General features: G+C 41.2%; 1 protein-coding gene across 1 annotated transcript; it reads left to right on the forward strand.

Moving 5' to 3' along the window:
- Window positions 1–617: 617 nt before the first annotated feature.
- Window positions 618–9,305, forward strand: serpini1 (serpin peptidase inhibitor, clade I (neuroserpin), member 1; the record flags this gene model as incomplete). Its single annotated transcript, XM_080510160.1, has 8 exons — window positions 618–885; window positions 1,649–1,879; window positions 2,965–3,159; window positions 4,970–5,174; window positions 6,000–6,097; window positions 8,504–8,590; window positions 8,736–8,825; window positions 9,128–9,305. The coding sequence occupies 8 exons, from the start codon at window positions 618–620 to the stop codon at window positions 9,202–9,204; spliced, it is 1,251 nt and encodes a 416-aa protein (XP_080366286.1). The 3' UTR covers window positions 9,205–9,305.
- Between the last annotated feature and the right edge of the window lie 6,289 nt (window positions 9,306–15,594).

The following is a 15,594-nucleotide window of genomic DNA, read 5'->3' on the forward strand; positions in this document are numbered from 1 at the left end:
CAACCAGAAACGGCTATATTTCAGCTGAAAGTGTTTCTTTCTTCTTTTTTTATTTTAAATTTTGCCTTTGCAGTTTAAATTGATTCAATGACTGATGGGTGTCTTCTGTCTCCCTCTGGATCTCCTGCTTTCTTTCCCGGTCCAACATCCTGGCTCCCGCTTTCATTTCTGTCTCTCTTTAAACCGCTTGTCCTTCATCTTCATTTCACTGTTACACAATAATCGTCTCCATCTTTTTCTCCCCACTCTGCAATCCTGTCGTCCCTTTTTGCACCTTTCTGCCATGCCTGCAATCCTTCTCGCTCTACTTTTGGCTCTGTCCTCTTCTCCCATCTTGTAATCCCTCCATCCATCTGTTTTCCTTCCCTTTGCACCTCTTTGACGGCCCATCCATCTTCCATCTCTCCAATCACTCATTTCCTGTCCCTTAACCCTTTACTTCACTCATTTATTTTCTTTTTTTTCCCCTTCACTCGCTACTCTGCTCTTTATTTCCCTCCTCTCTATCCTTTTTTCCTCTCACCATCACCACCATCAATCACCTCATCAGACTTCTCTCCTCTCTCCCCCTCTCTGTATCTTTCTGTCTCACTCAGCTCTCGGTGGTCTGTGCTGCGATGTTGATGCTGGACGTTTTGTCCCCGCTCCTCCTCCTCTCCATCCTGTTGCCGGGCTACGGTTGCCGGGCGGCGGACATTCCAGAGGACACGACATCAGAGTTCTCGGTCAGACTGTACCACCAGCTGCAGGCGGCGGGGGGTCAGGACAACATCATTTTCTCCCCGCTGAGCGTGGCTGTGGCCCTGGGCATGGTGGAGCTCGGAGCAAGGGGGGCTTCGCTGGAGGAGATACGACAAACTGTTGGATTCAGCCACCTGGTGCCAGGTGGGGCTGCTGTGGGGCTGCTGTGGGGCTGCGGTGGGGTGCGGTGCAGGGGGCGGACACACTTTCATAAACACAGATTCACAAGCATCCTGATAAAATGTCGGTGATGGAAGGGGAAAAAATCAAATCAAATCAAAAAGTCTTGGACAAAAGAAATGAAGAAGCAGTTTTCATGAAACTTTCACAGAAACTTGTGTAGCAGGCAGTGTGTGGTTAAATGACTTACTTTAGATCAAAATTACTCTCAAAAGCACTTTTGTACCTAATATAGAACATTCAAGTGAACACAGTTACACATTTCAAAGTGGAAATTAATACAAACACCGCAATGTGGCTTAATCCACACAAAATGGGCCATAAATCCAGGAATAATCCAAACTAGACAACCACAAACCGAACAGGTGTCACAAGAAATGCAAGCTATAAATTGTAATCAAAAACAAGACGATGAAACAAAAAGAAAGGCTATAAAGTAGGATACATAACGGTGATTAGAAAGACAGTCTAGCAACTGGGATCTGATGAGGTGGATCAATGTACACAAACCGTGCAGGATGAAATAACACAGCAGGTTAACACAAATAAACAAAAAATAAGTCATAAAACCAATGCAAAGCTCATTCCGCAAATGACAACAACTGGCAAGAAGCAGATTGCACAAGGAAACAATATACAGCTGCCGCGCATGGCTTCTCTAATGGGATTGTATATGAATGCATCTCTCTCTCTCTCTCTCTCTCTCTCTCTCTCCCATGTTCTGCAGGTGTTGAATTCTCTTTGCTCCAAAACCTGACAACGGCATTAACAGATGATGATGCCCACTACGTGATCCGGTTTGCAAACAGCCTCTTCCTGCAGGAAGGCGTCACATTTAACCCTGAGTTTCTGCATCTGATGAGGAAGTACTTCCAGGCCAACGTGGAAACGGTAGACTTCAGCGAGTCGTCAGCCGTGGCTGAGCAAATCAACAACTGGGTGGAGAATCACACTGAGAGTGAGTTTGAAGGGGGAGAAGAAGCACAAGGACGCAAACAAAGAAAGCAGAAGATTAAAAAAAGGGGATAATATAGTGTGAAAGCACACTTACAGCTACAGTTAGGCTTGACCTATATTTTCCTATCTGGTCACCTGTCACAGGAATTGTTATGCGTTCCTCACTTAACCGCTACTATGAGATGGTTTCTCTTAGTGAGAAGATTCAAAAACTACCAGGAAACAGTGAAATGGAGCACATATGTAGGTTTTTACTGTGGCTTCCAGGACTACAACCATCCAACCACAGAAAGAATTTACCATTTAAAGGGGTTATATCATACAGCTTTTCAACACTTTCACATGGAGCTCATTGAGCCAAAAACGTATTCAAAGTTTATGGCCCCAAATCCAGCTTTCCCTTGATTTTTAACCATTTGAATATTGTGCCATGTGTCGAATTGTGGGAGGGTCAAAGGGAGGACCTACCTTGATTGGGATTGGCTAACCCCCTGATGACACAATATCGAGTATGAGTTCTGATTCGCTCGTTGGAGCATCACACTTTTTAGAAATCAGAACAAACCAGGGTGGGAGATGACAGATTTTCTTCACTTCTGGGATGCCATTCAAAGGTATAGGGATACATATAAAACCATTAGAAAGTGAAATTTGCACAACGTGACCCCTTTAATAACTATCACATGTAAAAACTGTTGAACTTATCTAAAAAAAACGAGAGCCGAGGCACTTATTTATAGCATATTGGACAATTCTACACCCATAAAATAAAAAGTGTTGAAGATATAAGAGGGTTTAGCAATTACACAGCCTAACCTCTTGTGGTGGAAGGTACTTGATTCCACAACAATGGTGAGAATTGAATATTCAACGTCAGTGTGTAATACAGTACAAACATAATATAGAAGACATGGAACCAGAATCATGACACTTGTGAGAAGAAGAGATCTTAAAGTCTTTGATTTCATTCAGAACAATTGTTAGTTGAATTTTCACGCTTCCATGCCTTTTCCACTTTGCATTCGAACATTATTGAGTTATCTCCATCTAATACTGAAATCTAATACTCTTCCAAACGTCCTTTAGGTAAGATCCGTGCGCTGCTATCAGCCGAAGACTTCAGCAGCGTGACTCGTCTCACCCTGGTGAACGCCGTCTACTTCAGGGGATCCTGGAAAAACCAGTTCAGGCCAGAAAACACCAGAACCTTTTCTTTCAGCAAAGACGACGGCTCAGAAGTCCAGACTCTCATGATGTACCAGCAGGGAGACTTCTACTACGGTATGGATGAGAATGATGCATTGCTCTCTTGTGTGAAGTGCTTTTGTAGAGCTGTACTTATGGCTGCTCCTCAGGAGCCCTAGATTTTCTGCTCATTTTTCCTGAAGTTATTTAATATGTTAATCTTTGATCTGAAATATTCATATTTGGAGAGTTATTCCCAGGAAAGGCTTCTCTGCGCTGCTCAGTAAAACTCCGCTGCTCAGAGCTCACGGTTCTCTTCCCTTGCACAAACACCTCTGGTGTGTCGATTTGATTCAGTGGTTTGTTTTTAACAACGATATTTCATTTTTTTCTCAGTGTTTTGACATTGTATGTGAAGTTATGAATGACTACAATGTGTTTCACTGATATATTAAGGGTGACGTTTTGTCTTTTAAGTCTGTTGATTCGATGACAAAGCATGTAAAGCGCGTTGAGATCACTCAAGCTGTACAATGCGCTATTCAACTAAAGTCCATTTACCATTTATAACAGCATTTGGTGTTTTGCCGTCATGTTGAGATGTTAGAATCCTGAAGTTTTGCACATATACTTTTATTTGTGAAAAGATCTCTAGCATTTTTTTTTCTCATCATCTTACTTTGATGCTTCGAATGTGGGTGCATTATTTTAGTGTTGTCCTTATGTATGTAGTAATATTGCGCAGTCACACACACCTACGTTCACACATGCTCACACATTCAGGATAAAGACAGGCTGTGTATGTGTAAACCAGTGTGTGCATCCGTGCCAATTGTGCGTGTTTGAAAGCTGCGAAACAAGGACAAGTCCTCGGGGAGAATGCTGCATTTTGGAGCACAATCATATTGGTTGAGTAAAATACTTTGGGAAGCAACATCCCTTCCTCCTAGCACGTCGCCGTTTCACCCAGCATCAGCAAATCCTTCACAGGGTGTGAAGTTAATGAAGGAGGATCACTTTTCGTACAATAATTTTCCATTTAAGCGACTTCAAAAGAAAAGACAAATTTGTACAAAGGAATGGGTTCAAATCTGGATGTGGTAGTTTCTTTATAATCTCACTCAGCAAAGCCTGAGCAAGTGGGATAATCTTGTGTTTAGAGTTAAAATCTATCTGGATGTCTTTTGGGTATAAAAGGATTATCTCATGCTCACTGAGAAATACACTCCTACTTAATGCAAGTAAATGTTTCTCTCCTTGTCTTTATTAGATGTTTTTAACCAAGAGTTTTGTTTGATCAGACAAAAGAATGAGAGTCTCTTATAGTCCCATCTAATGGCTGTGAAGCCGTCACATTCTAGTCTCTGTATCTCAAAAAATATATGAGCTTCTACTTTGTGTGTGCACATGATGTGTAATGCTGATATTTTTGTTCATGTGTGGGCAGGTGCATTTACAGTTGAAAATGTATTTTTTTTTCTTGTTATCGCATTTGAAATGTTCTTGCCTAAAGACAGTGCCGAGTGCATGTTTATGTTAAAAAAATTTTTTAAAAGGCATTGCATTAACAATTGCACTGGAACCCAACATCCGTTTCGGGATTAATTGAATTTTGCGTGGGATTTCAGCAGAGCACTGCCAGTAATAGTAGGCGGCTATGTATGTAATCCGTTTGCCTACCAAGTGTAACCAAAGGTTTAAAAGTGTTGCATCAGTGCTTTTTAATTAAAGCATCAGACAAGTGACCACACACCACACAATTAAATCAATAGAGCCAATCAATGTTTCTCCACACGCTTCCAATTGTGTATGTTCCTCCTCAGCGAAGCTCACAAACTTGTTATGGGAAGTAGCCTTGCACATCCTGTCTTTTTAACTTGTGTCGTGCTTGTTTCTTCTCTATCAGGCGAGTTCAGCGATGGCTCACAGGAAGCTGGAGGCGTGTACCAGGTTTTGGAGATGCCCTATGAGGGAGAGGACATGTCCATGATGATCGTTCTGCCTCGACAGGAGGTACCGCTCGCTACCCTCGAGCCCATCATCAAAGCCCCACTGCTGGAGGAGTGGGCCAACAATGTCAAACGACAGAAGGTGGAAGTCTACCTACCAAGGTGAGTGATGACACACATGTATATACTGCTGTGCATGTACACAAGAACATATAGACGCTATGATATAATCAGGTTGGCTGTTGTGTCTCATGCAACAACCTCACACTGCACTGTGCTATATATAGGGTGTGATTTGTGGGCGATAAAATATAGAACGGGTAAATACTTTTTTACAGCATGCCCTTTTTTTTCTGTAATTTTGACAGAACAAATAAATGATGAGGAAAACAAAGGAATATATGGAGTTTAAAAGACAGCTTTAGGTATGACAATTACATGTTTATATACAGTATAAGGACCTACTCAGCTGGTTTGCACAAATTCTCTAACTGTTCTCTCTCCTACAATGCATTTTTTGTCTATAAACCCAAACAGCCTATGGCAACAAATTGTTTCCATTAGAATGTCTGTTAGCCCCTAAAAGTGAATCTATGAACAGCATGTTTTCTCAGACTTCAAATTCTCTCTCGATGGATACAAGTTGGTGGTAGTCCTGCTTTACCTGCCCTATTTGTTTTTTATTTCACTAATATTTGATGTGTTTTGTCTGATCTGCTATGTTCAGTCAGTAAGAGAGGGAGATGAATTTGATGCCCCCGCCAATAATAACAAAAATTCAGCAAATAATGTCATTTGGCAAAGAGAAATGGATACACACCTAACCCACCCCACCCATTGAATGTTTTGACTAATTTACTGTAATAAGAAACATTAGCCATTCACTATTCAATCTGTTGTCCTAAAATCCTTAGTAAGTTACATTTCAACTCATTTTGAGTGATTAGCATCATTTGGGATCATTCATGGCTCAAACTTTCTTCCTAGGTTTAAAGTGGAGCAAAAGATTGATCTGAGGAACACTCTGCAGGAGCTGGGAATAAAGAACATCTTCACTAGCGACGCCGATCTCTCTGCAATGACAGGTGACGCGTGACTGCTACCAAAACAGCAGACGCACACAGCATAAGGAACCCACTGTGCACATCCGTAAAATGTTGACATACTTACAAATACACTCTTACAAATCACTCGCAGACACAAGGGGAAAGAGCAAGTGACATTCCTGAAAGGGTTTGGGATGAGAAGTTGATTTAATATTCCTCCTTTGCGGTGGCAGAGCAGTCTTTGGTGCGTTCAATGAGGTAACCAAGGTAACTGGCACAGAGTGGGCAGGTCAGATCTGTCGCACCATGTATGAAAATAGATCCAGAGAGAAAGATAAATCTATCCATAGACGTAGTGGGACTGACATATAATTACGCTGGCATGATCTGCTACTGAAAGCTCCAAAGTTCAACAGAGGGCCAATACAGAGAAATGGTTCAAATTTTGAGTCAATAATTAACTCCTGAATGCATAGAAACTGGATTATAAACAAAAAAAACATGTACAGATAGAAAAGCTCTCAAACTAGAAGTCTTCAGAATCAGAATCCTTTTTATTGCCATTGTTTGTGAACAGGTTCACAAACTAGGAATTTTTCTTGGTGAGATGTGCATTAAACATAAAAACATACACTTGGTTTAGATAAAAGAAAAGCTAAAAACTTTAAGCTATAAGGCTTAGGAATATAAAAATAAATAAGCTAAAAATAAGAGGTAAAATATAAAATATGGTACACGGCAACAATGGACATAGAACAGCAGGAACAACAGGATGGAATTACTTACGGTGCATAAGGTGATGGAGTGATAAAAAGTGATACAGTGATAAGTGGTGCAGTGGATCTTAGAGTCATTAAGTCTTTGTATTGTTCATGAGTCTGACGGCGGTGGGGAAAAAACTGTTCAAGTGGCGGGATCTCTGGGTCTTGATAGACCGCAGCCTCCTGCCTGAGGGGAGAGGGGTGAATAGTCCGTGTCCAGGGTGAGAAGGGTCAGCAGTGATCCGACCCACACGCCTCCGGGTCCTGGAGATGAACAGGACTTGGAGAGATGGGAGCTGACAGCCAATCACCTTCTCAGCAGCACGCACAATGCGCTGCAGTCGGTACTTGTCCCGGTCTGTGGCCCCGGGGTACCACACTGTGATGGAGGAGGTGAGGATGGACTCGATGATGGCCGTGTAGAACTGCACCAGCATCTTGGTCGGCAGCTTAAGTTTCCTCAGCTGCCGCAGGAAGAACATCCTCTGCTGGGCCTTCTTGATGAGGGAGCTGATGGTTGGCTCCCATTTGAGGTCCTGGGTGATGGTGGTACCCAGGAAACGGAAGGAGTCCACAATGGAGATGGGGGTGGGGGAGTCTGTCAGGGTGAGGGGGGACGGAGGGGCTGTGTCTTTCCTGAAGTCCACGATCATCTCCACTGTCTTCTGGGCGTTCAGCTCCAGGTTGTTGTGGCTGCACCAGGACGCCAGCCGGTCCACCTCTCTCCTGTAGGTGGACTCATCACCGTCAGAGATGAGCCCGATGAGGGTGGTGTCGTCCGCAAACTTGATCAGTTTAACGGACTGGTGACTGGAGGTGCAGCAGTTTGTATACAGGGAGAAGAGCCAGGGGGAAAGTACACAGCCCTGAGGAGTCCCAGTGTTTGTAGTCCGAGTGTCCGAGACGATCTTCCCCAGCCGCACGTGCTGTCTCCAATCTCACTGTGAGGCAAGAGCTCAAACCAAACGGCTGCTTCATCAAGGCTGAAGCTATCCTGTAGGCTGTGGTGGATTTTGTCTCATCTTGTACTTACTAAAACATCTAAGGCTTGACTTGTTCTCTGAGGTACAGGGTTTGTTTTGACAGGCAGGTAGATAAAAGGGGTGAGGGGGGGGTGTAAAAAGCTTTCAATCTTTAGGGAAATTATTGTTCTCGATTGTCTGTCTCCGCTGACATCACATTTTAAAAGGTGCCACCTGATGGGATCCCTCTTGTCTGCTTTGCAGTATTGAATCAACTGAAAATAGTGTTTACTTTGACTTAACGTGCTTCACACCAGTGAGTCTGCAAGCCATGGCTCTTCAACCTCTCAGTACTGGCTTCATGATGCTTTGTTTTTCCATTTTTGTTTTACAGCAAACAGTTTTTTTAAGAAGTTTGACCATGTAGTTTATGGAAGTGACACTCGAAGATTAGAATGTTTCAATATTTTGCACTTTATAATATACATCACATAGTACTGTTTCTCATAACGACCCCCTCCCCCCAGCCCCAACTTTCCAAGCTTTTTTCTCCAAATTTGGGTAGACTGGGAGTGAAAATATCTCTTTGGATCATAAAGGTTGCAGAATTGTCCTCCAAAGCTTCCAACGTACATGAAGCTCAGCTTCACCCTTTGGTACACCGCTCTCAACTTTATCATGAAGACGAGGCAATAAACTGTTTCTTGATGTGTGTGTTGTAGATGGTAAGGATCTGTACATTGGCAAAGCAGTGCAGAAAGCCTACCTGGAGGTGACAGAGGAAGGAGCGGAGGGAGCTGTCGGCTCAGGTCATTTTTAATTACGATTTAATATTTGTTAATAATTTGAATATGTTTTTTATAACACTATTTAATGCAGTCTCTTCTGTTATGTGACGGAGACACTTTCAACAAAGAATTTTGATCAAATTCTCTTCTGCTCTTTCTCTCTTAGGAATGATTGCTCTGACCAGGACTCTGGTGCTGTACCCGCAGGTCATGGCAGATCACCCATTTTTCTTTGTCATCAGAAACAGAAGGACAGGTGTGTGCAATCCTGTGCATGTGGAAGTAAAACATACTCCAGTTGGCGAAAATGATGTCGTTTTGAAGACTTTCTTGTTATCCAGGGACATAAACAAGCAAACACAACCTTCCGAGTATTGTAGAACCATTTTATACCATAAGATGGTGCACTGAGTCAATGTGGCCTCCAGCCTGTCCTCGGTTCAACAAGCAAGAGGAAGAAGCAATAAACAAAACAACCATGATTCAAATATTAGATATCCGGATATGTATATAGGCTAAAATGTGATTTAACTTGACTTCATTTGCTTCTTTTTCCAGGGTCCATCCTCTTTATGGGCAGGGTCATGACCCCTGAAGTCATAGAGCCCAACGACCACGACTTTGACTCCATGTAACTGTGTTGTGGGGTCAGTCAGCAATCTCCACCAATCAGAACCGAACGTCATAAATTGCTACCTATCGTCTATCACCATCTTCAGCTGTGTTTTTTACTCTTTATGGGGGAAAAAAGTATATAAACTGAATATTATATGATATATTATATATTGAAACAGGACATATAACGTGTAATGTGTCTGTGTTTTGATACTGGAAGCTTTAAATTCTTGGGTACAGACATGCAAAATGAGGAAGTTGTAAATATTCTCAAGTACAAGTTTGGTTTGTATGTCAGCGAGAACACATGCTACGTAATCCACGCACAACCCCTTTAAGTTCAGCAGCTTTGTACTCACTTGCACCCACACACATGATGCACAAAAAGTATTTACTCCTTCTCCTCCAGATGCAGCTAGTGCAGATTGTAAGCGCTACATTTTAATTACGCCCTTGTACATTTGACCTTGCGTTCTATATATGCTCAATATTTATTGCAGAATAAACATGTGCAAACATTTTGTCCTTATACAATAAACCTTAGTAATATATTTGTTCCAGACAGTATTGAGACATTTTTCACACTGTAGGCACATGGCTAAACTACTGATGAACTTAATATGCCTTATCACATCTGCGTGATTGATTAAGCCCAAGCTGAGGAGACTGTAACTAAGGCGAGTTTTAACGAGAATGGACTGGAGTATACAGGCCCACTGAAAACGATCTGCTGCACTGTTGTGGATGCACATACAGGGAGAAACAGTAACACCAGCTGTATACAGTCTTTTATCCAATAAAACATGAATGTGTTCCCATTAAATATTATATACATCCTTTATTATGCGTCGAGGCTGTTTTTTTATTTACATGTTTCCGTGACACAACACGGCACACCATGAATATGAGGAATTCAAACGCTGCATAACTGCTAACACAACTTTCCAAGTACATCTAGATTTCCACTGAGCTATGTAAATAGGGGATTTAGCGCAGCTAATAAACATATAATCCTTCAAGCCTGGATATTAAAAACAGCTTGTTGTGAAAGTTGGCTGATCAATACAATGAGACCTATATGCAGATACAATTTAAACTATATCACCTTGTATGGAAAATTTCAAACGTATGTTTGCGAGAGTCATTTCCAGGGTGTCTTCTTGAATCGAGAGATAACAAACAACCTAAGGAGAAGGTGTTTTATATTTACTTGTTGCTTTTGAACCTCCGGTGTGGATAAATGAAAGCTTCACAAAGATAACAGATAAGATAGTAAAGGATTTAAACATGAGTTGCACACATATTGAATATTCCCACACAGCATATATACAGCTCTAATACACATGTATATTTTAAGATGTCTTTAAAATTGCTTTGATTTTAAAGACATCATACCTGACACTTACACTGACATACCTTTTTTTCTGTTGGTGCAAAATAAACCCTGATGTTTACAGCCACAAACATGACATTATCACCACACAAAGTGAAAAAGGCAGTACAAGAACAAAACAATTAAAATCTTTTAAATAATGCAGACAATTAGCTGTATAAACAATGAATTACAACTTCACATGACAAGTATTCAAATAAGAGGCGAAGGCAATAAATCTACCAGAAACTAGACAGCGATTTTGACAAGTACGGAAGAAATCGTTTCTGCTATTCTGAGCAGTTCTGAATATTTTAATTTACCTCAAAGAAATATCTAATAGCTTTTTCATTTCTTCAGTGTGCGCAGTGTGTTTCAGCGGGGCAATATCTTAAACACAACGAGCTACATTATTGAGGAAGGACAGCTCATGGGTGTAGGAAGTTATTTTATTTATGACCTAAATTGCTTTCACCAGCTGGTGTGATGTCTACGCCATAATGTCTTCTCTGTGCGCGCTCCCCATATCTCAACTGGGGCCCATGACAGTGTACAGAGTGGAAACAAAGAGAATTGTTACTTGTTAAACTGGGAGGTGACAAATTTATGTTGGTCACTTAAATTCATTATTTTGTCTGACAATATATTATTTCTACTAATGGAGCTACTACTGGAAAAACACTGCCATTCAAAATGATGTCCAATTATAATGGCCTGCAGCCGGTGTCTTAATGCCACCCTATGCATTTGTCCACCTCTGTGCACCACCACCTCACAAGCCTGTGACAGATTTCAAGACTTGAAGAGAGTAATTTCAAGTTTTGTTGAGATTTAGATGGTGTTCCTACACACTGGGAATTATGAAAAGTTTAATTTTCCAACCTGATTTCTTTTCTTTATCTTAAGCCCATTTAATATGCCCCACTCTTTGCAACCCTCTTCTGGATAAATCAGGTATAACAAATTAAAGGACATATTTAAATGTTTCTGATTATTTGTTTTTTATTATAGTTTTTGGCAGATTTATTGTAGTATTTTTTCAGCAGTCAAGATTATAGGATAATTATGTAAAACTGGCTCTGCTTTTGAAAGGTTAATGTTCTTTAAAAAAATACAATTTAAAAAAAGTCAATAAAAGTCCCTGACATAAATGGCAAGGATCAAAAATAAAACGACAAATGTTGTGCACCTAAAATCATGAAATATAAAGCCAGATGGAGAGTTGTATATCAGCATGACTGCATGCTGATGCTGATGCTCCATGGCCTTGTGCTGAAATAATTGACAGCTTTGGGCTGCATTCAGTACATCACAACTGCAAGTGAGCAACATTTTTCACAAACATTTATAGCAAAAACAAAAGGTTTTAATTCCACTAAACACACACTGTATAGTGCCACCCGCCACAGTAAAGCCACAATGTGAGTGTTGCTAAACGCAAAGGTATATGATAATTCCTATATTTGTATATTAATACATAGTTCTGCTATGCTGAGTCATTTACATTTATATCATACTGTTTGCAAAAGCATGACCTGATATTATCTGCACATATATTATTCAGGGTCACTAGAGCTAATAATAAATACTATGGCTACTTTGTTACTTGTGTCAGAGTTAAAAGAGACAGACAAGCTCTTCATTAGATGCACCAATTATTATGAGGATGTAACTGATTTTTGCACACTTATACACATACTTTTAAGCAGATTTGCCTTCCATCTGTTACTTTGTCTTCTGCCATTGATCGGTTGATGAAAATACCTTAATGTGCACAGAGGTTGTATATGTATTATTATTATTATTATTATTATTATTATTATTATTACTACTACTACTACTACTACTACTATTAATACAATTATTATTAATAATAATAATCAAGGTGGGGAAAAAGTCGTATTTGTTTGAAGTTAATTAGTTCATTTGAGGGTTAAATAATCATTTTGAAGGCGGGCTGTGCTTCGGTTTCTCCCTCCGCGGTGTGATACACCTATACAATGTTGCCTAGCAACCGGCTGCAGGCTCGCTGACCTCGGTGTCTTCCTGCGACTCTGGCCGCATCTCACCGACACTGCGGAGCCGCAGGCCGCAGACAGCAACACTGCTCCGTCCCTCACCTTGCCAGCTAGGTAAACAGCAAACTTTCTCCCGGTGAACTCCGACAGACTCCGCGGGCTCCATGGGTCACAGCTGCAGTGCTGCAGGGCTAAACCGAGCCGGTGACCGTGTGTTAATGAAGGCCTGGAGAATCCGTCACGAGGCAACAGGGACATGTCGGAAAGGTAAGATAAAACCAACTCGTGCTCTCTCGCTGCCTTGAAGTGTGTTTGTATACTTTCAATTATTTCTTTCTTTCTTTTTCTTGCCCGTTAACATTAAGCTTATCATTACATATCAATAATAGAAGCTCCATGTCTGGGGTGTTATGGCAAATTCTGCATGCCTGCATACAGCGACCAGCACCTGCTCAGGTGTCTGCTACTGCCATGGCAACGGGTCCTAATCTGTATTGTCAGGCCCAGTTCACTGTAACTCTAACCACTCGGCCGGTGGTCAGGGTTTCATCACACACCAGGGTTTACATTACGAGAGCCCGGCTCCGGGGCTAGAAGATGTGAATGTGGACCCGATGACTCGACCGTGTCTTTTTCTGCTTCTTACTTTTTCTTTCACTCTGTCTCACACACAGTTCCTCAGGTGTGAACACTCTCAGCAGCAGTTTCCCTAAATCCCACTTGTCCCAGTACTCAGACCTCGGAGTTGCGCGGACACCTCTCTCTGTGGACCACAGTCCAGATTCTGGACTAGCGTCTACACCTGTGAGTGACACACACACACACACACACACACACACACACACACACACACACACACACACACACACACACACACACACACACACACACACACACACACACACAATGAGCTGGTAATTGCCATTCTGTCTTCCAGCCCTTTGTGCTCCTTAACCTCCCATCTCAAGTGTAGCATTGTCTCCGTCCTCATACCTCTCCTTGGTCCTTTCTTTCTCTCCTTTCATCCTACAGTCCTTCTTCCTCTCCAAACATAATATTGTCAGTCTTTCCCTTCTCCCAAGCCTTTCCCCCAAAACTTTGTTTTATTGTTTTTTTTCCAAGACCACAGTCAATCACATAATAATATTATAGAAAAGTACATAGTCAGTCAATTATAATAACAGTGAAAAGACAACGGAAAGAGCCAACAGAATGAAACAACACACAGAAAAGCTCTCAAAATGAAATAACAACAATAACAAAAGAACAAACAAAAACACGTCAGTCATTAAACAAACAGAAGAAAGTTCAGATCAAGCCCACCCTGGTCAAACATCCTTTATTTTCAAATCTATCGGTCTCTCTGAGGGAACAACAGCCAACAGCTGAGAGCCAAATCTTTTCCAGTGTCATGAAATATAGGATATCTATTCTCCAGTGAGTATCAGAGCGGTTGACTGGATTTTCAGGTGATCAGTGTAACCTGTCACGCTAAAAGAGTTGTTCAGGCCATAAAGTCCTCTTGGGACTTGTTAAGTGAGGCTGGTGAAGGAGAAACGCCAAATAAACCACCAAGCGCCCTTGGTTTAATTTGCTCCCATAACTGTCTGTCCAAGGCTTGCAGATAGAGGGAACGGAGCCTGAAAGAGTGTATCAGGGGCTGTTTACAGGTTTAGCTAACTGCTTTTAGGTATGTTGGACCAGTTTACATTGAATACGGATCTGCTTTGCACAAATTGAGGATTAACTATTTCAATTAAGAAAGCTGAAAAAAACCTCACCTAATCCTCATTTCCATGCAGCGTTTCTCACTTGTGGTTGACAAAATATGCTATGTACGTACTATGTGTGTGCACAGTGTACTGCTTTGAGCAAAACAGTGAGTCAGTGGAATTATAATGGCCCCATTGTAAAAGAAAAGGAAAGAGTTCAATTGAAACCTAGATTGCTCTTCATAAAAATGTTCAATGTTGAGATATGCCAAACATGTCCCTTGCAATGTGTCTTGGAAAAATTAAGGAAGAGGGAAGACATCCACTTGCTCAAATTGTCACGAGCAGCAAAAAAAAAAACTTGACTTATTTGCTTGAAAAACTGATTCTTGCTGTTAATCTTTAAGGGAACATATTCTATAAAAGGTCTATAAAATGTGTTAAGGTGTAAAGATGGACATTTAGACATGTAAATGTTTTTGTTTTTTTGTAATGTGACTTGTGTTTTTCTGTTTATTATAAAGAAAGTCAGCAAAGCTAAAACAGTAATGCAGTGGATGGATAATCAGCATTGTTTTCATGATTTGCATCAGTATCTTAGTGTTTTCGACTGGTTCAATGACATCACTATGACATCTAAGCCTGTTTCTATTGTGCCCGTTTGTGTTTTTGGTATTGGTTCCCCTTTATATTTTGACAAGGCGTCCAGTGTCGAGCCAGTGAGGAGCTGTGGTCAGCATGAGTGGGGTGACTCTTGTGTATTAGTGTAGAGTTACATTGACAAAGTAAGACTGAACAGGGTGACCGCGGGAGGGTTGAAAAGGTCAAGCGAGGAGAGGAACTGAATTCTATCACTGTATTGTAAACCAGTACCACAAACATGAGCTCAGAAGTCTCGGAAATGATTTACAATTAGACATTAGAAGTACTGAAATCTTTTCAATTAAAAAAAAACCTTTTCACACAAACCAACTGGATTCACTGGTGGCTGGTGGATTTGCGATTTGATCACATACAGTGTGACAGGATACCTGTGATGCTGTAGTTAGTGGAACGATCTGCATTGGAAATTATATGCATTTTAAATATATGTGAGATATCATGGGTGCGGTAGGTGAGAGGTAAGGTGTCGTGATGAGATCATAAAAGACGAGTGGTTTTTCTCCAAGCCACCTGAAGATGTTTCACCTCGTTAACATGTGTCGCAGTATCAGTTAATGGTCTTAATAACGACCCATTGATTCTGGCTCCATGCACTTTAAGGGTTTGCGTTGGACTCGTGGGGGGCTACGCCATATTAAACTTTAC

The sequence above is a fragment of the Blennius ocellaris genome (assembly GCF_963422515.1).
Source record: "Blennius ocellaris genome assembly, chromosome: 2".
NCBI lineage: Eukaryota > Metazoa > Chordata > Actinopteri > Blenniiformes > Blenniidae > Blennius > Blennius ocellaris.